Below are 27,957 nucleotides of genomic sequence, written 5' to 3' on the forward strand. Positions count from 1 at the left end.
GGATGCGAAAATGCTGCTCCAAATAAAAGTTATTATGCAAAAGGGTAAAAAAATAATAAAAAAATAATTTCACAGCCTGAACTTCATTCATACCTGAGGGAGGAAAAGCTGTTGATGTAGTTTTTCTGACCGGTAATGTTCAGGTTCCAATAAAGTACAGCAGCTTGATGCTACGTTTAAGCTTAGAGGAAAAAAACCCAAATTTTACATGCAAAATGTTCAGTTTAAATGAGAGCACTTTGCTGCTGTAAACACAGAACCCTCGATGCAAGCCTGAGGGAAAAAAACGAGCTTTCAGCCAAGACACGCTTCACATTCTTCAGGCTTTAACACCTTCGACTCACTACTCATGCCTTCTCATGCGCTAAGATTATATTTCTGTTTGAAAGCATGATGGATTTAAACTGCAAAAATCAGCAGATTAGATTTCCAGATGCACGGAATTCTGCAATCTGTTGAAGTTTACCTTTTGTAAGTGACGCACAAAATATGCTGAAGCTTATATAAAAGAACCCGATTATGTGTAACTCACACCAGGCATATCCTTTTTCAAATGGCAATCCGGTTCTATTTGTATAAAGGAGGTGTCAACATGCATGCTGTGTGTTTTACATGTTTCTGAGCAATATAATCCTCTAAAAAAAACGTTATTCTGTTTATGATGTTCAACAATAAGGCTGGAATAAAAGTCAAAATAAGAAAGGACTTAAGAGTTATTGGTAAATCAGTAAAAAGTAAACATTTATTTCTCAATTAATTGATTCAGTGCCATATATTTTTATATATAATATTATCATTAAAAAGAGAAGATCACACACAAAGAGAGAGAAAAGGAGTGAGTATAGATGGCATTGTCAGCAATTTATTGATATTTTGCAAGCAGAAAAACAAGACTTAAAATCAGCCACACAACCAGTAAGTGGGAGCTAACAAGCAGTAGGGCAATGGGGTAAAAGTGTCGTGACGCTGGTTTGTTCTCTGTTACAGCGCCAGCCTCAGGGTCTTCCCACTGCCCAATGTCTCCCTGGGTCAGCCGACTGCAGGGGCGCCGATTAGAGTGAAACAGAACCAACAGAGACAGATCAAAACAGTGTGGTGTTAGGACAGTCTAGATGTCATCTAAGTGGGTCTTTGGGTGCAGAATGACATCTTGAGAGGCAGTGCAGGCTGCTATCAGAAGTCCCACTTAGACACAGAACCATTAGTGGAGCATGGAGCAGAAATGTGACATGAAAATTTGAGATGGGACAGGAGGCATGCAGTCTGATGCAAAGAACCATTTATGCATAAAATGTCTGAATTTCATCTGATCCGGCTGATGATCGTTCACTAAAGTCTGGAGCAAAGACAGTAGTGGTTTAACAGGTTTGTGGTAAAATGTCACACCTGTTTTCAAGTTTGCTTTACAGTTTAGATTTCCTCTTGGGCAGCGTTTCCCACTATTCAAGCTTTGCTCTTAACAGATTGAGAAGATTTCATTCTCAAAGATTAGGAAAAAGTTGTAATGGCTTGTAAGATCTTTATCCTGCGTGGATTGTGAAACCAGGGAGAGATAAAGCGCCCCATGCCAGGAGATTTTAGTCAAATCGCAACACATGAAATAGGTAAGAATTCCATTAATTTCAGGCGAAACAGAAAAATGGACTCTGATTTAAACGTTCACAATGAGCGCGCTGGTGTCAGAGGGATATCACTGGAGGATAGCAGATTACTGCAGCAGTAAATGCAGCAATAAGAAAACACATAAACCCAAGGATGACAATAAAGACATAGAGTTCCACTCATCACCGTAGGTAAAGCAGCCAATCCAAACCCTCAACTGTTCAAATGCATTTCCTGCACTAAGTATGTGAACTACTCTTGGGCTGTTGTTTCAAACACCTCTGCTTAATATTTGCAACTACCAGGAAATTAAATAATAGCCTGTCACATATCACACAAGTTGTGATCTATAAAATCACACACACACTGTGTGTAAACTCTGACCCATTCGTACAAATCCTTTATAGACAGTGGAAATGCTGTAAAGATTGTACAATGAGACCCGTCATTCGTTCGGTGTCACTTAATATTAAACGTAAATTGTAGATTAATGCTATCGTACACATTTAATTGTGGGTTTTCGAGATAAAATTGGCAAAATCTCTCTCTGTGGATTCGGCCTTACTATGAGCCGTGCTCGTTGGGCTATCTTCACCATAACACAATTCAAATGATTTTTTTTGGTGATATCTCAGGGTGAGAGGAAACCGCTCTGGTTGCCGTGGTCGCTTTGTTGTGGCCGCAGCGACACCTGCAATGCATTTTGGATGAGCTGACTGATGCCGTCTTTACACCACCAGGGGACTACATGAATAAAAGAGTTATCTCCATGGATTCTGCATTCTGTTTTATAAATGAGCTCAATGTGCATTACCACAGGCATTTCAGATGCGCACCTCACCAATGACCTTCAAAGGGCTCTTAATTTAGAATTTATCAGGTTTCGACAGATGCAGATGTAAATGTTTACCCTGCTGGCAAACACAAATATGAAAGGCAGAGGTTTTGATTGGACCATGCATCGTTTGTGATGGGAGGCAGTGATGGTCGAAGGAACACATTACGATGCTTATCTTGCACATCTAATGGTGATCAAGTGCAAACAAATTTCTGATGTGAACATAACATGTTTTTTTGGATGCAGGTTGTTATCTTTAAACCAGATTTACTTCTATTCTATTCTTCTTCTTCGTCTATTGAAGGATAACAAATGCAAATCTTAAATCCTGAGAAATATGGTTTAGGGATTATTTCACCCAAATTTTAATTTCTAGTCTCCAGAAGTCTCTAGCTATGCCAGTTTCGGTTTCATGAGCTGGAATTGTGCAATATCCCAGGTGAAAAAGTAAAGGTGAACAGTAATTACTTTGTGTTTTTACTCTGGGTTATGTCATTCCAGATGAAATAGTTCCGGCTGAGATCTATGATTTACCCACAGTAACCAGGACGTTGCTTCTGGAAGGACTGGCCTCCACTGAATTGTTGAATTGTTTTGCAGTGCTTTGTGCAACGATTGCAATGACTGGTTGCAGAAAGGTCACAGAGAGCTCTCTGCTCTGCTATCTTAGCAAATAAGTAAAACTATCTACAATTCACTTGATCAAAGTGGAAAAATATCTTTATTTTATTTAGATGACTATTGCTTTAATGAAACACGATTGGGATTATCTGGAACAATAACTTGCACCCATATGAATATAAAATACTGTCTTATATTACTGTCTTACCTTCGCATACAGTCCAGAGCACGGATGAAGAAATCCTTGCTGAGCTGGTGTTCGTCACGTAGGATGGCACACTGCTCTAACGTGACAGACATGGATGTCCGGTCTTTGGCACTTTTACAGCTGGTAAACCTGATGCCATTTAACCTTCGGCAGATCTGGATGGAAATGGAGAAATGCATTATTTACATGGATCCTGAATACACTTTCCTTCTTTTAAATGTACACACATGACAAGACATGACCGCCTTACGTAAACCTCTTTTAGAACATTGTGTACATTCAATTATACATGTTTGTTAACATAATGTGACATAATGCATAATGCAGCAACACTTCTCACCATTCCAGCAGTCCATAATATTTCCACATTCTTTCTCTTCTTTGTCACTACATTCTGGCCCAGAGTTTCAAGTAATTCCTTTATGTCAGTCTGTGACTGAAAACACGGTAGACCTGTTCATATAAAAACAAAAAACATTTCCAGTAAGTCGGTGAAGTGAACGTTTATATGGCAGGTTGCAATAAAATTCATTTTCTGTAATTCTCTTGCATTCAGATGAACAGAATCCGGGTCACGGGTTTACACTGGAGCCTACCCCATCTGACTGCGGGTGGGAGATGGGGTACACCCTGGATAAGTCACCGGTTTAATCCAGGGCCAAATAGAAAAACAAACACGCACCCACACTCAGTCAGCTGATTTAGAGTGAGCAATTCACCTAAATTGCATGTTGCAGAAATGCCCCAACTGGAATTGATCCAAGGACCTTCTTGTTGTGAGAAAACAGCACTACCCACTGCACCACTGTGCTGCTCCCAAGGCACTCTTAATTTAGCAGTCCTCCTTTTTGTTCATAAAAAAGGAGGATTATATTGTGTTTCAGTTTTGTACTATAACATATCTAAAATCTAAAATATAAAATAACTACTTGTGCTTTCTTTTATAATATCATTTTCATGTCCTTTTCTGAAATGAAAATCAAATTACCAAAATATGCACAAGCCGGCCAGGAAAGATCTAGAAAGATTGCGAGTGAAAATTGATGGTGAAAGAATAGAAAATCTGGTGCACTTACATTCTACTGACACCATTCCATTTAATGATTTATAATAGGCCTCTAACATTTCAAAGTTCTTCTGGTTTATTCGTTCCTGTAGGGAGATATCTCCAAACCTGCGAAGACAGAAACAATAGAGGAAATCATAATGGAGCACTCCCAGAATGCTCCCTAAATAAATCGATGGAACAGTAATGAAGCAGTGAAACTGTAATAAAAAAGCAAAACACCTCTTTTGCTGGGATCTTATTGCCGTTAATTGATTGAAACCTAAAACGGTTTCAATCAATTAAAACAAGCAATTGCAGCATATTTAATTGTTATGCTACACAATTATGTCCTTTTGTGGTAAAGTAAGGAGGCCGTTAGGGTTTTAAATGCCTCCTTGTCTTTATCGCCTTCACACAAAGAGTGTTTATTGTGTATGTTTCAGCATAGTGTCTGCAGTACCTCTCAGCAATAGTTTGCTGTTCATTGATGCCCACGTTAAACAGCACCGGGAATACTCGAAGAGGTTTTCCCTCCTTGATCTCATCTGGCAAGGTCTGGAAAACCAGTTGTGGTAATGGCACTTCTACAGTGAAGTGGTCTCTAAATGCAGGAGGAGAAAAAAGCAAACCCAAGGTAAAATAAATGGAATGATTAAATGCAAATCTAATGCGTTTTGCTGTGCTGTAGAATTGAATAAGTTCGGGAAGTTGCAAGGAACTCGACACTTACAACAGGCCTGTGCAAGTCTTAAAGTGAGACTGATGTGCATCTTATGCATGATAGAAAAAGCATTAATGTGTGAGACAGATTGCTTTACAGACTGACATGGGGGTGGAGTGCAGCAAGATGAGTGTATCATCTTATCACACATGGCATACTTGACCGAGCATAAATTAAAAAGCTCAGCTTTGTTGTTGCAAATGTTTCCACTGCAACGAGGAGGAAGACGGAAACGATAAAGTTAGCACCTAGAACTGCTACCCTGCTATGAGAATCTACAATTCCTTCTCATTACACTGAAATTAGCACATAATGATAAACAAACAAACAATAAAACAGAAAAAGTGTTGACTGATTGCACTCACATTGTTAGTAACATTTTATCCTCAGGCCTGGGTGAAATGTCTATTTTTTCTCATCTTTATGTCTTTATTTTTTATTTTTTGGAATGTTGAAAAGGCAGCATGAACTTACAGGAGTTACCTCAACTCCATATATCTGTTGCGGTTACATGCCAGGCCTTTTCCAAACTATAAAGCAGCAGCGTTGTCTTCAGGCTATTACGTTATCACATACACTAACTGATTATGCCTGGGGAGGAAATCTCTCACCGTCGGCCACGCACTAAGGGCTGGAGGTCACTGAGGTTATCCGTCTTGGCCTCTGTGATGTGAAACACGACTCTCTGCAGGTCTGAGATCCCAACCTCCATGTCCTCCAGCATCCCGATTTCATCACCTTAAACATAAAAAAACCAAGATGTTTCGTAGCTTTGATTCTTGTCAATAACAAGGTGACTCAAAATTTATCTGGATCAAAAACATAAAAACATTAGCAGCTGTTAAAAAGAGTGAACAGCTGTATTTGTTAGAGTTTTTTTTTTTTGCCACATCTGAATTTACTCACTGTAGGTGCTGAGGAGGCTCTCAAATTGGGCCACCAGGCCAACCAGGTGGAGCTGCCTCAGGAAGTCTTTGTCCTGCATTCCTGCATACAGCCTCATTACGAAACCACAGGCTAAGGCTGCGAGCTGTAGAGGCAGACACAAACAGACAGATGAAAATTTAAATCAGCTACTGCACACGGTCCCTGAAAAAGACAGCTAAACAGAGAAACCAGAACCAGAACCAGAAGTAGCATCTGACACACTTCAGGTGTAATTCAAAGGTGAGGAGGACAAACCAATACAGAAGCTCCAGCTCCAGCCCCACAGCTGTGCTCCTAAAAGGATATTTTAGCTGCCATTAGAAGAATTTTACTCCGGAAGTCCACCAGATAAGTTGTCAGGGCAGTGAGCGCTCAGCATTCCGCAATAGGGCGTCTAAGCCAGCATTAACTACCGGTAATTAACAGTAACTGAGAGAATGCATCCTGGTTACCGTATTGTGATACAGAAAGAGGATCAACACTTCCGCCTACTGCAGCTCAGGACTCAGATTTCACAGTGCGATTCTTATCCTATGTCAACTTTTACAGATGCCTCTGCTGGCAGACACTACGGACTAAAGTTTGGCATGTGTTGCACTCAGCTGGTTCAAACAAATGACATGCATGTATGCAATATTAGAGGAATCGTTAGATTAGTTTTATCTCAGTGGCCACCTACTGCCTGGCTGAAGACCACATCTCGCCTCTGTTGGAGGAAGAAGCCCTGTGGAATGCTACAGGCGGCCTCCTGCAGAAGCACGAAGGTCATGGCTCTCTTCGCCTTCTCAACCACTTCCGTCACGCACTCCTTTAATCTGGTTACCGCGGGATGCAGCTGCTCCCTCCAGTCACCTGTGGAGAAAGGCGAGATGGGGACAAAGGGGCAGGCAGAGTTGAAACCATAGTTTGTGGATGTGGTTGTATGTGACGAAATGTCAGGAGCAGCACACAGTTTATCTTTGAGGTGAAATCGGAATACAGAATACTTAGAATAAATCATTTCCATTCACATCAGTGGTCTCTCAAACAGCTGTTGCTGTCTGAATGGAGGCACAACGTGAATGCACAGCATCACAATTCTTCGGCCAAAGGCAAGATGGCATGGGGTTTTCAACTGTTAATTAGTGAGAGGATGAAATAAAAAAAATAATTTGCATGTAATTTAATGAAGACAAACAGTGAACAGACACGTGTAATGACTCTGTGCTCTATCTCGGCACTTGTCAAGTCAGAGTCTGGAGGTTTATTAGCATATCTGTTGTGCTGCCTTCAGACGGCTGAAGGGATTCAATGAGCAAAAGCAGAAGCCTTTCATTCCGTATCACAGGGATGTGTTTAACAGATACAAGTATTAATGATGAATGTTCAATCAGAACACCGGGGTGTTGTTTCTAGTGCGCCCACACAATGCAAAATGCTGCGTGAAAATAGTCCGTTTACATTTTATTCTGCTGCCTGCTGCACCCCAAATTTTCAGTTTTGTTCTCTTGATAATGTCACCGCATCGGAAGCGGAATGACTTGTTGACAGAAACAGATGTTTTTTCTTCGACGTCTATATAAATTGTATTATTTTTTAAAAAGTGAATGCCTTCAAAAACACCAACAACTCGTATTGTGCTGCCTCGTTCCCTGGGCATCGAACGCCACACAGACAGACCAAGCGGAATTCACGTTCAGGAAAATACCAAAACTCAGAGCCGTTGTTGCGCCGCCCTGAGAAAATGACCCTTCAAGTTGCTGCTTGCTCAGTTGCTCCTTTAATGTGATGGAATTCTTGCTGTGATCGGTTGCTGGCGTGGAACCGAACCTACAACAGAGCAGAGAATGTGTGGTACTACCTTTAAAGTACTATCTTGCATCAATTATTTAACCTTAGAAGGACTTTCAGATGACTTTGTCCAATGAGAAAAAACCTTATCCAACGGTTGAGGCAAGATATGTTTCATTTTCAAGGTGTTTCATGTTCAGTATAAGCAGCATCATATCTACCTTACCCCTCTGTTCACACAGGCGCTCGCCTTATAGAGCTTTAAAGTTGTTGTGGGTGATAAATAAATGTGTTATTTATCTTTCTTTCAGTTTCTCACTGATGCTGTCTTTGCTTCTAAGACTGTTTTGAAAAACCATGAACTTCTCATCTTGGTAAGAATCCTCACTGATGCTTTGCTTTCTTGTGCTAGCGGTCCTGACGGTCACGGGACGCCTCACATTTCCAGCAGTCTCACTTGGAGGTGACATCAAAGTGACTGCCTTCTTTTTCTATTTTTACTGAGCCTTCCAAGACCATGAAGATCTCCACTTCCCTTTTTGACAGATTAGGGTTTCATTTAACTAAAAGGCAGCTGCTGGACTTTGGTGTACTTTTACACCCTGCATGTTCTCACATTACACAGACGTATACTCTAAACTTAAAGACAGCATGAATGTAGGAGATACACAGTCCACGGTGATGACTGATGGTCTCCTCTCTAGCCAACAGGGGGAACTGTTGACTAAGTATAGGCAATCATTTTTTTGCAGTGCAATCTACTCAGCTGAAACATATTGAAAAGTCCTTTGTGTTGACACACGGACACACACTCGCATGCACACACACACACAGAGACACATATGCAGATATGACCAAGGATGTAACACACGTTAGCCTTTCCCTCACCCTGTCAGAGAAATGATGTCTTATCTCACTGTGCAAACGCTGCCTCCGCACAGTGAAGGAGGAAGCAGAAAACTGGCTGTCATCTCCTCACCAGCCCATCTGTCCAAACACCCAAACCTCCCACCCACTCCCCAACGCCGCACCGTCAAAAGGTTCGGGTCCTCGCCGGCCTCCACGATGAGATACAGCCCCATCCCGTTAATCCGTCCATGTTTGTATTTAGACAAGCAGATGACCATTTGCTCTGAGCGTGTTCAGTGTCTAAATAAGATGCTCTTGGGGTTGAACTCATCCCTCAGGCCGAACATAGGGAGCGTCGCTTTGTTCTCAAATGCCAGCTCAGACACACACACACAAACGATGGCACAGATGTGTATGCATTCGCCTGTGATACATTGAGCCCTCCACACACACATGCACACACTTGTCAGGCTAATGCCGCTGCTCTCTGAGCCAGTTGGCCGCTGGAACCGGCTCGGCACTTGTCTGGACACAAGCTTAAGGCAGGATTTTACTGGATGTAATGGAAAACTGGCCAGCTTGCAGTCAACAGTGCATATCAACTGCTTACTTTCATCCAATTCTCTGGCAACGATTTAAGTTTCTGTTTTGCTAATGCTTAAACAACAGGGAGCCTCGGAGTTGGAGTTTTCTCTCATTCCTGTCAGCCGAGGGGATGTTTGGTGATATTTCCGCCACAGTAATGGTTCATTTGATCACAAAAAACTGCAGTTTTGTGGAATAAAGAGAGAAATCTCACACAAGTCAGAATACTATCACCAAATGTTCCTATATTAAAGTCAGTTCTATGCTGTGCTATGAAAGGAGTTAGTCATAAAGCATCACAGTGCGCGTTTCAGAGGAGACACACAAAATCCTTGATCCATCAATAGACAGTCATCAGTTATAAAGCATATTTACTACATTTAAAACGGTACTGACAGTTTGTTATACATATAAATCATTGCATACATGAGAAAACAACTACTAGAAGCAGACTCTCTACACAATAGAACATTACCACTTGTTTTATTCAGACAAACCAATACCCGCTGTTTGATGTCAGAATGAATGAATGAATCAATGTTCCTGCTCAGGCAGCGGGAAATGAACATCAAGAAATGGTAAACGGAACGCACTTCTAACGCCTCTCTAGTCTGACTGACTCCTGTAATTGTTTTGCAACATGAACCAGCATTCACAATGATAATTCATACTCAAGTCATTTAATAGCTCACGTCTCAATAGAACCGTCGTGAGATTTGTATCCTGCTCAAAGGAACTCTGATGGGGGGGGTCAAACTACTGACCTTCTGCTAAGTGAACTGCTCAACCTCTGAGCAACTTCAAAAGAACTGCAGCTCATTCTTACTTCTGGGCTTTAATTAAGTGAGAAAATACGTCACCATGGCAGCCAAAGAAATGTAAAACTGAAGGCTGTCGTATGTGAACAGAGTATAAACCATGTACATCCCTGCAGTTTCACCACGATTCCCTACCTTCAGTCACATGACTCACATGACACCCGACAGGTGAACAAACAACCCGAGATTTCCGTTTCTAAATATACATTTATTGTATTTGATGTAGCATTAGGTTCATTTAGAGTTTTGATGTGGAAGGAACCGAGAACTAACTACAGCAGTATCTTTATTTATTAACAACCCGTGGAACAGATTTGCAGTGAGGAAAAACGTGATAAAATAATTAGTCACTTACCGGGGTTGTGTGAGGTGATGACATCAGCTAGCTGCTGCTCCAGGATTGGCTCCTTCTTGCTGCCGTCTTCCTCCTGGAGTTTATCCACCATGGCGATTACGCAGTTGAGACATTTGGCCACATTGGCCCACACCCTGTCCTAAAACAGCCAATCAGCAGCAAGATCAGCTTCAAAGATTACATCTCTGTTTTTACCACCTTGTTTTTGAGACATTGAAATAGAATAAAAGCAAAGCTTGGAACAAAGCCTTAGAGAGAAAGAGCTAACACCACACACATAAAAAAATAATCTCTTATGTCAAAAAAACATAGCAAAAAGCTGTTTCTTTTCAAAGTCTAAAATGACCTTGGGTCTAAAAGGTCAACAGGAAATTGCTGTCTGGTTATTCTGAGATTACTCTCAAAGCATTTGAACTGTTTCCAGCCTGCTCTTTCTTTTCCTGAGCTCCATCTGTTAGCGGATAAATAGCCACTTTCGCTTCTGTGAATGTGTGTGTGCGTGTGTGTACAAAATGACAATCCCAATGAGATGAATGCATGCTTTTAGTCGTGCCATGTATTTTGGTTTTTGTTGCTTCCAAAGCATGGCATGAATGGTTGGGGATATTTCGAGACATAATTAGGCACTGGTGGTGCAGAAATCATGCTAAACTCCTGCTGTCAGCGTGGCAGACAACAAACAAACCAACAGCCGTGCACATTTCAGTGACGAGGACGCCGTAAATTAATGATCTCTCATGATATAACATTTAAACGCCATAAATAATATTTCTCATTACAAAGAAAGGGTAATTTCTGGGCGTAATTGTTAGCTACTATAAAACCCTGCAATACAGTGACAGCATCTCCCTATGTGTGCGGTACAAAATTAAAAGTACGGTAAGCACTTGCCAGATTGCTCTTGAATATATATAAAACCACACAGCTTGGATAGATTAGAGCAGAAGTCACACTCACCCATTCCTCCTCGTCGTACTCATTATGATGCGGTATGGAGTCTTGGTGCTTCAGTGGCAAAGGCCCTTCTTCTCCTCTCATTGTGGCTTGAGATCCCTCCACATTATTACACACCGCTGTGCTCTCAGTGACCGACGTGGACGGACTGTGGCCTGGAAGTCCCTGGCTCGGGTTCTGATTCTGGTCGCTTCCCTGATGGATGTGGCCTTGATGTTGGTCTCCCTGCACCGGGGTTTGCTTCTGGTTCTTGGCAACGTACCCAGGCCGAGCCGTATGCAGCGCTAGGAGAGCGTTCTTGACCAATTCATCTTTAAGCGTGTGAACAAATTGTTCTGTCTGCAGCAAAAAAAAAAAAATAGAGAAAAGAGAGGTTGGAAGAAACGAGATGCTGAAAGTTATTGTGGGACAGCAACACAAATTAAAATCTAAGCAGTAGACTGAGTGAGTGGGGCAGAGCAGGTCTCACGCTGGTGGGGTGAGTGGCTGGAAGAAATACTGGTGGAATTGAGCTCAGAAGCAGCTGGCTATTTACAGAGGGAGTGAAAACAGACAAGGAAAATGAATACTCTCCTTCACTATAAAGTAGCTGCACTCCATTACCGCAGAACAGCCTGTGAGCAATACGGTCAGCAGCGAACAACAAACAATTCAATTACTCCTCCTTCCAGCCTGCTTTTCCCGAGGAGTACACCTTCTCTGATCTCAAATTCAGCAGCTGCTGCGAGTTGATGATGATCCCGGTCCAAAGGAGCCTCGTGCGTTCTGCTGAAATGATAAGGGCCCTCAAGAATAATTGAGTTAGCGCTGCAATGATCAATTTTATTAGAACAGCAAACAAAACAGGAGCCAAGCCCTCCAATGAAAAAAGACCTGTGATGCTGTCGTAAAAATATGTTTGCCACACAAACATCCTTTCATTGGTCGTGCTGCCCTGATGTGGAATCAAAGGTGAGCCTGATGAAACTGCCTGAAGTTGGGGAGTTGGCTTTGCCAGCAGAGGAAGAGGAATTGTCTGACTGAAAAATGTGTGTTTTCTCCCTTTTTGTCCTGTTTTATTAATTCTTTGAAATAATTTCCTTTGTGAAGCAAGAAATCTTGTCTATTACATACAGACAAACGGGATTAAACTACTCTATTTTTGAATTTGTACACGAGACTTGTGAGTACACAGGTGTGTGTACAGTGATCTGTCTTTAAATATGAACACACAGTTGTTTGTGTGACCGCAAAATAAATGGAATTAAGTTGATAAATGACTGGAAGTGGAGGAAGAAAATGTTGATGTAACACATGCTCCATAGGGTGGGTGGCTTTGGAACTTGATGACAGGTGATGCCACTAGAACATCAGCTTTAAAACACACACACACACAGACACACACAATCACAGATTCCCAATTGCACTACACTCAATCACACACAAACGCACACAATCACAGCTTGAGATTTTAATCAGAAAGCAGCTCTGCCTGTGCTGACCAGGGCAAAGGGTTTACTTGTCCACTGCGTTCGCGTCTAATCAAGGATGAGAGGAAGTGGTGACAGAGCGAATGTACCAATTAAGTAGGCTGATTGCACTCTATTCCACCGTGGCAAAAACAATCACTCCCACAACAGATTGCAATCTGACAGCACCAGATGTAATTCATTAATTATACTGATAAAAAAAACGGCTCTATTCCACGAACTGCCACACGCTGCTATTCACTTTTGTTGGTTTGGCGTTTTAATGAAAAGTTGTGGATTTTTTCTGCTGTTGTGTGTGTGTGTGTGTGTGTGTGTGTGCTTCAACTGGATTGAAGGTTAAATTGAGAATCTTTAAATGACGTATAATGCTTGAAATGAAAACTATTGGCTAGGAGCTTAAAAACGGAACCCCAGAGAAAATTGTTTTGAGGGGAGTTGGGGATTAAATAAATCTAACGACACATTTAAAGATTGGGAGATTGTAAAATAGATAAAGACATTGGGATGGTAGATTTGGAGGTAGCTTGGGTGTGTGTGTGTGTGTGTGTGTGGGGGGGGCTGGCTCACCTTGTCAGAGAGGTTCTTAAGTGAATCCCTCAGTCCAGGGGATGAGTGCTCTTGGGCAGCTTGGAGGAGCTGGTCTGCTAAGCCTGTGATGAGGGGCTGAAGGAGGCTCATGTTGCTGAGAACCTCCTGAGCTTTGGCTGTGTGCTCTGGAGAGTAGTAGATACATTGGTACGCAGTGCTGAAGCTGTGGTGGAAGAAAATGAATGCATCAATTCAAACCTGACAGATCCTGCTGAAGATTTATGAACGCTTCACTTTTGAGACTAAATGTTAAAGTTTAACTGAACCACCCTCATTTCTAGACTGAAACATGATTGAAAGCGTGTGTGTGTTCAGTGCTGCTGGATCTCCTTGTGTTTGTACATGTGTGTGTGTGTGCTTGTCTTTTGCCAATACCAGCAGAATATGAAATGCAGTGTTTGATATCAAACAAGGTCCAAGTGAAACTGCAGGGTGGGATGGGCGACCTGGTCCATCTGGCGACAAAAGCAACACCGATACAAATATCCAGAATAAATATTATTTGCCAATTTCCTGCAAGGTGGAGTTTAGGTAGATGTTGTAACATCTCAAACGCCACCCATAGCAACTACGTTCAGCCCGAATGCCCCGTTGTGAATAGAAAGTGAAATCTTTCCTAACAGCTTGCAACTGTGCCTAATTGTATTTGAACCTTGAATCATAGTTGTAAATCATCTTAGATCAAATTAATCACAGTATGACTCTGTAACTCGATGAGAGGGGCTGAAGTGCAGAAAAAAAAGCCACAAAACGGATTAAGAATGTGTTATGAAATGGTTATTCAATGTGTTTAAGGTCAAGAAAATTTAATTAGGCTGCACTCCTCTTTTGAGCATTTTTTTTTAAACATCCTGCTTCTTTTGCTGCTTGTACAGCAGATTCCCAGGTACCGAGCCAGAGCTGTCAAATCGGACCTGAAGTCTGATGCCAACCCATTTTTGCTCTATGAATAATTAATCCCTTCCTCATTTCTAGCGTGCTACTTAATTCTTCGACAAAAACACCTTTTGTCAGTTCCTTGATTCAGGGCAAATCACTTCAACCAAATATTGTCCTCAGGTAAAGCTCTTGTGACTTTCAATGAGCTTCTGTTTACTTCTCGGTAGAAGTTGTAATGTCATTTGCAACCATGCATGCTAGTATAGAGTCCTCTCTGCAACCCTTTATGTAGGTCAGAACCCAGAGCCGGATCCCGAGGCATAATTGACAGAAAACATAGAAAGAGAGAGGGAGAGAAGGAGGGGTGCATACAGTACAAAGAACTATCATAACATTACCTTCCCTTCAGCATTCTTAATATTTTGCAGGATGGAAAGGCCATGTTTCCTTAGAAGTTGTCCAGGCTGGAACAGAACCGTCTGCATTAGCGATAAGTGTAATAATCTGAAGGCTTTATGAAAGTATGTGTAATATAGTAGCCACCTACTAACTTTAAATTCTGGTTATCACTGCAAATGAGATCCTTGGAGAATTACCACCCACAAGATAGAAGCTAATCAAAGGAATCACTAAGTGAGAAAGGTTTATAGTACAAACAGCATCAAATACTCACAGAACACCATCGTCTCTTACATTCAAACTGCTGCTGAATCCATAAGCCGACCTTTGCAATGCAATGATTTCAGCCATAGAGAATACGTCACTGAATAATCTAGTGTGTCAAAGCCTTTCATCGCCTATAAACCTACAGGTGTCTTTACTGCCTACACTCAGGAGGTAATGTTGTTCCTGGCATTGATTTTGCTGTCTGTCTGACTGTGAGCAGCAGTACAAAAAAAAAAAAAAAAATTGACAGGTTTTCCTGAAACCATGTGGGTTTTCTTTTCAATTTCTCTAACATTGCAAGTTATTTTCACCATTTTCATTCGTGCATGAACTACCTGCTGGATTGTGATGAAATTGGGTAGAAGTGTTGAACATGCAGCAAGGAAGAGCCCATAAAATGTTGGACTCGAGCGCCTTGGCAGAGGTTTGCATTCTCTGAGTGCTGTCTACTTACAAACGTAGAAATACAGAGGGGGAAAAACATGACTGCTGCAAAAATACAGATGCAGAATTGGAACAGAAGAGAAAGTTGTTGGATGAGGACGACTCCTTCAGAGACTTTGATTCAATAACAACCCTGTTGACTCTTAAGCACAAATCCAATCACATTACGAAGTCTATGCAGGCAGTAATGAATGTAGGGACCTGCCACCTGATGCTAGAGGACAGGATTGATCCTCTCTAAAGATGGCTTAGGCAAGGAACATTAATTGCCTAATTGGCATTGCTGTCAGTCCAAGTAGGCTTACAAAGATTGCAGATGATGCAAAGGTGAGAGAGCAGAAATATGTGAATGAAAACATGACAAAAGGCAAACAAGTATTGCGCGAGTATCTGATTAAAATGTTTGTCCTTGGATACAGTTTACGCGCCTTATATTATTTTGGAGAGCAATGTGGCAAATTTTGACAGAAAAATACTTCCTGTGGACCTGTCTATTTACCGGAATTAGCCTCTTCAAAGCAGTCATGAACTCATAAAAGACTGACTCATTCCTAAATCCTTATTTTTTTACTAAAGTTGCACTCAGAGAATAACTTTTTTCTTTCCAGTTTACTATTTCATGCTGAATCTCTTTCAAGTTAAACATATTTTTGTCCTTTTTGCTGTTGCAAAATGATCAGAGCATTTTGAGTGTTTGATATAAATAGCTTTGTAGCCTTACATTATTGCTAATGATCCCAAAGGAAATGGAAAAACCTTAAAAAAGAAAGGATTACATTTCTCTTTGTACATTTACAACATGAGTAGCAATTCCAGGAAATACTATAGAAGCTACTCCCTTGACTAGAATAGCAGTATTATTTCTATGAATGTTTAATGATGTTCATAATGTGAATGTGAGTCATTTGCCACGGGCCTGTGTTAACATTTAAGTATTCTGTGTATATGCTACATATCAATATTCATGTAATTATCTATAAACCTCACAGGGTCAATAAATTACATTCCCACATACATTCAGCATAAAACATTTCAAGTTTTGAAATCTTGAATCTTTTGAATTTTTTACCATATTCAGTTCAATATCACCAGGTTACAATGAAAAATATAGATGAATGAATCTCATGTCAGAAATTGTGCACAGAAATTCAACAGTATGAGCAGAGCTTTCTAATTTGGTCACAAACTTCACACTCTGTAAATGGTGCACCCTCGTGATATTTTATTACTTCATTTGCTGGAGACTTTATAGACCTCTATAAAACTGGGCCTTTATCCTTTTCCTTGTCATTACAAATCTTACTTGCAGACACAACTATTTGCGAGGAAAATCAGGCATACTCGAGTTGGACGATTAATTCTGGGGTGTAGATTAATCTCCTATAGAAAGCTACCTGAAGGTGTCAGGCTTGTTTTTTTTATATATTTAATTAGAAGACTTGAAACCATATGGCACATCTCAGATTCAGATGCTTCGTGTGCATCGCGCTTTCCAGCGCAGGCCCAGCTGAAGCTAAAGTGACAAATCAATACATCGTGATAAAGTCGAGCAGAATCACGAGCAGTCACACTTCCAGTTTCGTTAAAGTAATATCTATTCCATCCAGATATGATGTCTCGTTCCAGATTAAATTGTACATCATGATCAAAACAATGGAGACAGCTGGGTATTCCAACTTTTCAGAATCTTAATTCATCTGGCCTTGGGGCACATTTTACCTGGACTATATTTGCTCTCAGAACTCTTTTCGTCCCACGAGAGAATATTACTTTGCTCTTAAGGGAAGCTCTCCAAGACTCCATTACAGGATGTCAGTATAACACTGTGGGGAGAGCAATGCTTTTAGAAGAAATTGCTGTCTGATCCCAACATGCTCTCTGATAATCTATGATAATGGATTCCTCCTAGCCCCACTTCATTTCCATGTGTGCCCCGGGAACATTATGGTGCCTCCAGACATGACCAAGTGTGGCCCCCTTTGCTCAGTAGCCTTTGACTCATCAGATTAATGGCCTTCATATTCTCATCATTAAGGTTTTACACAAACAGCGTTAGATCTCCAGGTATAGTGACCCAGGAACATGCTCACTCAGCCTAAAGTTGGGAGCCTCAAACAGCAGATTTCTTAAACCAGCAGCATCAGCATAAATGTGTGTCTTGGTTTTCAGAAGGGATCAACAGCAGTTGGTCATAACAGTAATGAGAGTTAGAATGTCACTTGGCTCAGTGTTTAATCAAGCCAGCATCCCCAACGCATGGCTAATTAATAATGGAGAGGAAATTAATGAAGAGATTCTGGCTCACAGCTGACAGGCAGCAGTAGTAAAATCCAGCTACGTTAGCAGAGCCCCTGCAGCAGTCCAAGTGACCGCCAAAGCCGCCTTCATCTTTTAGACAGCACACTTCTCACATCAGGCCACTGCCACACGGACACTGTAAAAAATATCATCCACTCTAGATACACACTAAAAGATCTGATCTTATAAAAAAAAAAAAAATCTTTAAAGTGAAAACTCCATCTGTCGTTCAATCCTGCAATCCTTTGGACGATGTTCTCGAAGAACAATAGCCAACGTTTTCCCCAGTGATTCAAACACAAGCTAGGAACCCTGATCTGAGACCAGCTAAATCCCAAAGCTACTGCCAGTCCATCCAAAACAGAACCTGGAGCAGATTGACTCCAGAGCAGGCAAAAAAATAATCACCACTTCCCACACGTTCCGATTTCATGTGTCTGAGCTTTTTATTTTGTTGGACACCATGCTGCCAAACCGTGAACAATGCCCCAAGAGACTCTGTTAAATGTGTGCATTTTAGTTTCAACCGCTTACTGTGTCCCAGGAATATGTCATCCTGCAGCTCTGCTTTGACCAGGAGGCCTGGCAAAAGTACAGTCCTTCATTCCTTTCTGTTACGATGGATGGAATTCAAAGACGTCTGTAGAGAGGAGCTCCATTACGCAGCCAACAAAGCTGATCGTACAACGATGGCTGTGTCTAATATTCGAGACACAGCGTCCCATCTGGCCAATAGAATATTAATGAATTCATGCTTCTAACCACCAGAGGAGTGTACTCGTCAATTAGCTTCCCAACCCTCAACAACCAGCCAGGAAGTCCCTGAATCATAGTTCACAAGTTCTAATTGTTCTCCATCTCCATCCTCTCATGCATCATGACCGGCTCCCATTTTTACCATCCTGTAGAAATGGAGGTAGCCCCGGAGCTGTCTGGGAAACTGTGAGCTTGTGAGATGCAAGAGGAAAGGCTTCAGTTTCTTCCACCTGTTTTTTTTTTTTTAGAGTTTGAAACTGGAAGTTTTATTTTCTCCCTCAGTTGCTGACATAAGGAGCCATTCATTACCTGCAGCATTGGTTTCTCTTGTTTTTTTGTGTAGAATAATTCTGCTGGTTAGAAAACTGTAGAAGATCACACACACACACACACACACACACACACACACACAACGTACACACGACCAATTTCAGGTAGCAAATGTAGAACGGCTGAATAATTGAAAAGAGGCTGCTAATGAAAGACCACCTCAGCAAATCCACAGCACTGTCCACAGGGTACAATTAAACACACATAAAAATCCAGTAGCTTTTAAAACAGCCATTTAAGTGGGAATGCATGTATTAATGAAAGATAAATGTGCTTGCCCTGTGTGTACATGTGCAGAGTTTGTGGAGGAATAGAAAATGTAGGTATTGATTAAAGTCTTTGCCGGCCCATCCTGAGAGACAAACTACATTGCATTCTCTGGTCACTGCCAAGTGTGGCCAATGCAGGTTTTAATGGATCTGGAAAGAACACCCCTCCCCTCTCTTATAGTGTCCAATGAACAAAGACAAACAGCTCTTTTATTGCCCTCCTGGTGACACCTCTGTGCTCAGGTTCTCCTTTCCCCCTTCCCCAGTCCTTTTCAATCTTCACTTTGATGAATTAATATCCCAATGAATAGCCGAGCCTCACATCTTGCAGATTGTTCCTTTTTTTAATCAAATGTTATTAAAAATGTCTGATTCTGAAAGAAGAGAGAAGTTTAATGAGTGAAGATCCGCCTGTGTATCTTTGCTAAAATCGTTCTGGCGTGAAAAAGCACACAATATTCCAGTGTTCAACATTCAAACAATGGAAGAAAAAAACTCCCATTGCATCGGTCTAGGTTACATATTTGCTCAGACATTTAGTGCATGTATATAAAAGCAAATTAATCCTAGAAATAATGAATGTTCCTTTAATTACAGTAGTCATGCAACTTCATTAAAATAGTGGCTGCAAACACTCCTGCAAAATCACAGAGAAATTGACTTTTAATTCCCATTTCTGACCATGACTGACAAATGGCTGCATTGCAGGTCAAACATGGATAAGGCTAAGCGCAGTAGTAGTAGTTAGCCAGGCAGAAAATTGGAAAATTTAAGATACTATGGATTATTAACTAAATCATATTTGACGCTAAAAGCTCTCTTCATGGAGATTTATTTCTGAAGTCTAATCTCTCATTCCAAATCATTTTGCATCAGTGGATTATTGATATGCTAACCTTATCCTCATCCATGCACCCGTGTAAAAGCCACCATCTCCAATAACGCCACTTGAACATAAAGAAGTTCCTCCTCTATTTTCTATAAGCACAGGCCCACGACTATTTTCCACCAACGTGTGCATTTCCTACCGACACCTAACAGCTCTTGAGCTGCAAACTCTGTAACTAATTGGATCTGGCATGGTCTGTAATGACTTTAAATTCCGTGGGGAGCTTTTGGAAAAATCACCTTTCATTTCTTCTGGCATCACTCAAGTGGCTACAGACTGAACCTCCAGTGACACGTGCCTCCATCCCGCATCCAAAGGGCAAAGTCGGCTATATTTTCAGGATGCTGCTAATCTCAGGATCGAGGAAGTTAGAGAAATATGTTGCCCCAATGCACCTTGCCTTGCTATAAACACTTCATTTAGTAAGTCTTTGGTATGTCCCTGTTAAATTCTCTGTTCTACACCTGAGCATGTGTCCTGAATTAAATCACCATGTGTGGACCAGATTGAAAGTTGTTATTCCTACCTCTTCTTCTCTGCTTCGTATCTGCTGAGGAGGCGCTGCAGACCGCCACACTTGAAGCCCTGGAAGTGTGCGGCAGGAGCACCAACAGTGACAATGTCATAGGAGGAATCTGCAAAGAAATAAATCCCATTTGGGATGATTTAGATGATTCTTTTGGCAGAAGAGGCTCTTTATTTGAATGGGCAGAGGTTATGACATTTAAATCAGAAAACAGTGAGCGATGCAGATTAAGAAATGGCTGTTTCAGTGCTAATTCAGATAAGAGAACGATCCTTCTGTCCCCTAACGAAACCACAGTCGACCAATAGTGGTTTTCCAACGGGAGAAAATACTCCGAAATACAACGAGCAGTTTCAGAACATTAAACAAAATGACCAATTTGTGCTTGATTTGTCTGCTCTTCCTCTCTCACCGTCCTTTTCTCAATAAATCTACAACAGAACAAGTGGTTTAAACATTGGGTGGACAACTGCGCCACAAAACAGGAAATTAGTAGGGGCATTCAGGATGGATGGTTGTGACTCATACTTGCCCCGTTCCACAATCACGTTTAATAATGGATATAACAGTTTAATTTAGATACAATTTTAGCCTTTGGGTAGGAAAATATTTTACAGTTGTCCTTTTGGTTTATTGAAGACAGTCATCGCCATCAAAACAAACGCTTGCCGTTTGTTTTTACTCCCGATCTCCTCGTCTTGCTGGATGAAATACTGCATAAACAAAATGGAAATGAATGAATGGTTTTGTGTTGTCGATTAGATTGCATGGATGAGCTCAGTGAATTTTCTCAGCTCAGAAAATCAAATAGAACAGCAGACTGGAGTTGAAAACAGAGAACCAGCTGCATTTAGAAGGTGGTTACAGTTTTTCCTGCTCCTGACTATCAACTATTTATTCAATGATGTAGTTGTAAAATTGTTAATATTCGTGCCCCATGTTCAGGACTGTAAGAGCATTTTGTTTTTAAATTTAGATCATTTAAAGTGCATTTTTTAATAATTGTCAACATAAAAAGAGAACACGCGGTGTAAAGCACTTCCACTGGCTCCTGCGTTCCTAGAAACAGCAAAAAAATAAAAATACAGTATGACATGAAATGTGTTTTAGAAAACATTCTCTTGATGACCCAGTGATGGCTTTAAATACTACGCGCCATTAAATTAGTGCACTCAGATTTCTTAATTAACGCCACCAAGCTGAAGGGAGTTGCACGCATCCTGCAGCGGAGTCTAAATCCAGGTCCTTCTGGTAGATCCAGCGTGCACGTACTGGCACATCAGCCGAAGCACCGATGCCGAGAGCTGAGTGAGGAACCCGCAGAGGGCAATTATCACAGCGTCTGTCAATCAGTTGGACAAACCCCTCAAAGGCTCATTTTTTATCTCATCTTTATCCCCTTCTTTGACAGTGAAAGTCGGTTACAGGGTTTTATGATGACTTGATTTCATGTCTTCCCTGACGTTTCCGCTGAAGCAACCAGAGTTTATGTCAAGGTTTGTCTCTCTTCACGTTTCCATCAATCACTGAATGCATGCTTGAATGTGAGCCCTCTCGCAGATACCGAGGCGGCGGTTAGTCGCCTAATAGACTGAGACAGTTCCAGGGTAATATCAGGCTGTGCCTGCTGGCGAACGGCGGCGAAGGAGGCTTCCTGGTCTTTCTCAGCAGATAAACGCTAAGGGCTTAATTAATGCTTTGTCTATCTTTCTCAAATCAAGTTAATCCTCACCTTTCAGCATGGGTGTTGACCCAGATCCACCTCATCTGAGCCCTCTGACGGTAATAATGCGTGCCTTTCTCATAGAAGCCTTTCCTGATCGACTTATTTTTCAGATTGTTTATCAAAAAGCTGAATTTGATCTAATATGACAACAATCCGACGATGTGAAAGCAGCTGATGATCCCACAGAGGATTGACACACGGAGTTCCATCTCACTTCCAGCCAGTGGTAACCAGATGGTAACCAGACCGTTACCATTTGGACTCGCTCACCGCTTTTGCAGCGCCATATTGGATCACAGCAAAAAGCTATTTTCACCATAAAAGCCCAAGGAAGAGATATTCCCCTTGTGACTTCGTAGAGACCTAATATAGAGATAAAAGGGCGTAAACATTGGACTCAGATATATGACAACGCTGCTCTATACTGATTGGAAGCAGTCATTTGAGCTTTAGAACTTAAAGCTAATCATAGTGAATGTTTTTTCTAAACTAGTTTCCCTGTATTAGCAGGTAGACGACATTGTGATTGTAACATTGTGATTGTAACTATAAGAGTACCACAGTAATAGATTTAAAGGAATGCCGGCAGTGTAATACCTGTCTTTCTGGGGCACGTCACCCGCATCCGCTGGGTGTGCAGGTTTATTGGGATGAACTCCAGTGATTTCTGGGCTTTGCAGCAGCTTGGCTTGAATGAACAACCTGAAACAAACACAATTTCTTTTATCCTCTTTAATAATAATTAAATTGAATCGAGTTCTCAAAGAGAGAAATGCGTGTGAATCTCTCTAGAGATTGAAAGAGTCACCACAATCCGTTGCATCTGTACTGCGATCTTCTTAGCATCACTTTTTTTTCTCTTTAATGCTTTGCATAAGCATTCCAAAAAAGACAAGTAATAATTATAAGACATGCAACTGGATGTTTGGATGTCGATTAATGAAAATAAAAGCCTTGTACAAATGACTTGATATTTAGTGTGTGGCAAATGGAAATACATCTAAATGAAAAATTACAACCCATGTTAACTCAGGGTTGTAAAAGCCCTGAGAAATCTCATCTTTTCTTCCGTCTCCAGTATGTTCGACTAAGTGGTTGCTAAACAAGCCCCGTACGCGTTCAAAATATCCCACAAGTACAAAGTACAGCAGACTTTGATGCAGCACGGTTAATTAAAAAGTGTCACAGATTACACAAACATCATTTAACGCAGCAAGCGACAAATTGTTTTGTGCGGTAGCAGGGTTTAATAAAATGATTTTGCCTTTGCGAAATAATCCAGCATACGCATCAGAGGAATGCATCAATTAGAGCTCAACAAGCAACTCAGATTTTTACAAACTGCTTGTGACATTCTTTCTTGAGGAGCGCTGTCCCTCCAACATATGATTTTAGGCCATTTGCAGCTGTTATTTTGCACAAAATACCCAATTAGAATTTTACACCGAACAAAACTCTTTGTTTGCAGCTTATAGTTAAGCTCAAAATCACAGTCTGACGCGCCATGCTGGCACCTTAAATCTCAAATATGCAAATAGACTTAATTATACTTTTTGGGAAAAGGAGTAGCTTTCAAGAACAACTGAGCCAACAAAGGTGCGGCAAAATAATGAAGCCATTTGAAACAGGTAGAAGAGATGAAACAGTGGATATGAGAAACTCCTCATCACAAAGTTACATTATCTAGTTTGGCATCACAATGTTTAATTAAATCCTCTTTTAAGACAAATGGCTTTGAATTTACTATTTTAGGAATAAAGTAAAGCTTCAAAACTTTACTGCTCCAGTAAAAGTTCAGTGTGTTCATGTTGTGTGACGAACATTGTAATGGAGGTATTTTCAAGCGCTGGAAATCAATCACATCTTCTTCACTGAAGCTTGCCGAAGCTCCTTGCTTCGGCATGCTTCAGTGCTGTTTCCAGAGGCTTGCTTTAAAGTAAATGGTTATGCTGTCATCCCTGCTCAGTGGGCTCCCAGTGGCCGTGGAACCCTGGGGACCAGGCTAATCGAGCTAGTGACCGTTGTAGGTTGGATTAATTAGTCATATCAGACCCCCGTCTGTTTGCCCAGGTGGGCTGGCGATGTGACAGAAGGGCTGTGAGCCAGCAGAACAGACCAACATCTGCCCACTATCTCTTCTTTTGATTTTTTTTTTGTCATCTCTGTGCTCTTACCCACTTAGGAGGCATTCAAGTATTCATGTTTTCATTAAATTGTATTTTACAGTGGACACAAGTCTGAAATATAATACCAACAAACATCGTCATCACAAATTCTAGTCACATTTTCCTCATTAAAACAAATATTTTCCTTAAGTAAAAGTTAATTAATATTTTGTGTTGTTCCTCTGATAATGGCACGACTGACCCAGACCAGTCGTGTGACTTCATCCCTCCCTACTCCGGCTTTTATGTGAGGTCTGCCAGATCAAAGTAGGTCTGTGAAAGCATGTTATTCATATCCACGGTCCTGCGGTGATGGGAGCGCAGCAGGTTTTCAAAATCAATCCATGGTCAAACATGTTGTCGACACAGAGGAGGTTTTGACTCATGCTGTGCGAGCAGCAATATCTGTAATTCCTGTAATTCACTCTTTTGGCCTTTTCAGGGGTACTATCATGGTGTTGCATGTTAGCCTGCTAAATAGGTTTGCATAACACAACTGAGCATCTTTGCCTGATGGCTAAAAGATGCACAGTTTAGCGACACAATAGAGATGATATGAGCTTTAATAAGCTGTATGTAGTGTTGTGCACAGAAGAGTCTGCCGGATCGGCGGTCCGATGAAGACCAGGATTTTGACTGCGCCATTAATTTACTGGCTGTTAAACAATTAAAGTAGGAATGATTAATTTATGAATGACATACAGTTATTAGAGCGTCCGAAGTGTTTGCTGAGGTCAGTGCATCATTAAAAATGACTAAAATGGAATTAGTGAGGCTGCAGAACATGGGAACCCTGCCTCCATCTCCATAACAGATTGCTTCTCTTCGTCTGTATTCGACTAAATCTCCTATCTCCAGTTTTTATTCTTGAAAAACGGAATGACTGAAAAATAAAAGAACTACCACTTGATTATTTCTTGTTTGGTTTTTTTTAACCCAGAAAATCCCTTTGACTCAGGAATGATCTTAAATGTTTAGGCATTTTAGGATAAACCAATATTTAATTACAAATATAGAACTAATCACATCAGAGATCAGGAGTAAGATGAGACTGGCGAAGCCCTCTATTTTGAAGATGCAGTAAAAATTCTGGCTGAAAAGAGTGGGAGCCTTTTATACCATGCATCCTCCCACCTGATTCGTATTGTTATTTCAAGACAGCACAGCACAAAGGAAAATATGTCGTTGCTATATTTAGTTGCGCATCCAGTTCTTACGTGGTGAAAGAAAAACATATTATAATATCGATGAAATACGGTTGAAGTGAAGACACCCTCGCACCAGCTCCAATCTGTCTCTGTCTGCCTCGTGACCTTCTTATATCTCATCAATAATTTATCTGCAGCAGCTTTCCCATCCAACCTGTTTAGCAATCTCTGTTGTCCCACTAAGTTAACACAGACCTGGGCTAGACTGGTAAGCTGGGCAGGGTCTTCCTCCATATATTGGAGAATCTGGGCCACACAAAGGACTTGTCAGGAACCATAATGACCAAGACCCCATTATCCATTTCGCTCACCCTGAAATCCCTCTCCCAGAGCTCAGGCAAGCAGTGCAAAGGCTTAGCCACCCGAGGAGGAGACAAATACCCCATTATTGGGATGAGAGTAAATCAGAGCAAGATAAATCATTTATCATAATGTTCCTATATAAATGCTAAAATATACATTGGAAGAGATTATGGAGAGGAATAGGAGAGATCCCATCATTATCTATCAGTCCACAAGCCATTAATGTCTTTTTTCTAAGATTTTTATTAGCAAGAGCCGTATTATTTATGAAAAGAGGCGTATTATTATTATTATTATGGAGCATAATGAACAATAAAACATAACTGTCTTTTAGGGCTTCTTCTTCCTTCATTAATGTTTGTTTGGACACAGATTTTAAATGCATCGAAATGAAGCAGGAGGTGCTGTTTACCGGTGATCTTGTCAAGTTCAGCCAATGTGTCCTGGTAGGAAGTGATGACTCCTCCGTATCGTGTCATCACCTCTTTTCGTAAGTTGTCCCAGTGAGGAGACAGCTCCCCCAGCGCCCTCAGGTCCTGCACCCTGCAGATAAACACAGACCTATGAGAACCACATTGCTTCTAAATGGATGTTAAACTTGTCAATAATTTTTATGGTGCTCGCAAATCACTCGCTTTTGGGTTTTGTTGGTGTTTCAAATTTATTTATTTTTCAGGTTTTATGATTTTAAAATAATAAAGATGCAGGTGAAAGAGACACAGTAACATCCTGAAGCATACTATGCCAATACAGATAAACATATTTCTGAACCTCAGGCGACCAACTCATGCCCACTTTGCCCTACTTTGCTACTTCCACTTTTCTACCATTACCCCCCCCCCCCCAAAAAAACCCCAAAACAAACGTCTACGCTGGTGACCCGTCGCGTCTCTTTCATCTGGCAGTTCCTGCAGCCTAAGGCCACAATCATTTGTGTTCTCTCTTTAGGAAATAATTGTGAATGTGCATGATTGGGTGCAACATGTATCTGCAATTTTGTGCGTGGGTGGGGGTCTGATTTCCCCAGAACATGTTCATTGGTTTATCATTTGCATGTGAAAGGAAATATGAGATGGAGAGATATTCAGAAACCAGCCCGCCGGTATTAATTGGAGAGTAATTTGCAGTGATATTATAGAAATTAGAGGTTGAAGGAAGTTCAATACTATTCAGAATAAAAAATACATGATCCTTTGTGTCCAATTCTCCTCATATATCTGCACCACATTCCCTGCTGAATAAAAAGACTAATAACACAAAATAGAAGTGCTCAGTAGAACCATGGGCTGCAATGGACTTGGACAGGTGGCTGGAATAGAAAAAATTCCAAGTAAAGATCTGTCATCTGGGAAACCTTTATTCCGTGGTGGGTTATAGTACATGTTCCAATTTAACTGCACAGGGCTTTGTGTGAGGCGTCAATAAAAAGTGCCTGAGAAAAAAAGATAAGGAAACTCCTCATCCACAAAAACACGCAATTCCTCCGGAAGAAAGGAGCTCCACCTAGGAAGAATGATCATTAATAAATCCATCCGTCTTCTATAACCGCTCACTGCGGGACAAACACAGAGACAGACAAGCTTTCAGGTTCACATTCACATCTGTGACGTCACCGATAGTCTCTGTGGCAGGAAGGAGGTTACCCACAAAGACGCAAAGCAGAGCACGCAAACTCGCTCCAGTCCCCGGTGCTCATCTTTAATTTATAAAACAATTAGAAGCGGTGAAGCCAGATGTCAGAATGTCACTCACAGCATATAAACTTCACACACAATCAGCATACTTGTTTATTAACAGGAAAAGAAGACTGAATTTTCTATTAACAAGGAAACAAACAGCTCTTAATGAATAGGGTTTAATCAACACCCACACACTGGCACTACACTACACTCGCGTTTATTATCTTCATATGCACACACAGGAGGAGACGCAGCATCTTCACTGGAGGAACGGAGGAACCGCCACTGTGCTCACAGTTAGATCGATATCAAAGCAAACAAACAGTGGAATGAGTGGGGAAGCAAACCAAGCCACCCACCATCCGCCACTGCGACACACAACTTTGATGCACTGGCTGAATAATTTAAAGCATCTAGCTCGCACCAATGTGAGACTGGCTCGCAGACACAGCTAACTGGAGGAGGC

At 41.2% G+C, this 27,957-nt stretch overlaps 1 protein-coding gene across 1 annotated transcript; it reads right to left on the reverse strand.

Moving 5' to 3' along the window:
* Positions 1 to 861: 861 nt before the first annotated feature.
* On the reverse strand, positions 862 to 26,355 carry LOC137914536 (type II inositol 3,4-bisphosphate 4-phosphatase-like; the record flags this gene model as incomplete). The annotated part of the gene is made up of 14 exons (XM_068758076.1): positions 862 to 1,037; positions 3,270 to 3,424; positions 3,610 to 3,722; positions 4,346 to 4,443; positions 4,778 to 4,918; positions 5,650 to 5,776; positions 5,945 to 6,068; positions 6,645 to 6,817; positions 10,343 to 10,481; positions 11,300 to 11,635; positions 13,333 to 13,516; positions 20,411 to 20,519; positions 22,734 to 22,838; positions 26,225 to 26,355. Coding segments are annotated over 14 exons (2,110 nt in total), but the record flags the coding sequence as incomplete, so codon positions are not given.
* Positions 26,356 to 27,957: the final 1,602 nt, after the last annotated feature.

This window comes from Brachionichthys hirsutus, unplaced genomic scaffold (genome assembly GCF_040956055.1).
Source record: "Brachionichthys hirsutus isolate HB-005 unplaced genomic scaffold, CSIRO-AGI_Bhir_v1 contig_254, whole genome shotgun sequence".
In the NCBI taxonomy this organism is placed as follows: Eukaryota; Metazoa; Chordata; class Actinopteri; order Lophiiformes; family Brachionichthyidae; genus Brachionichthys; species Brachionichthys hirsutus.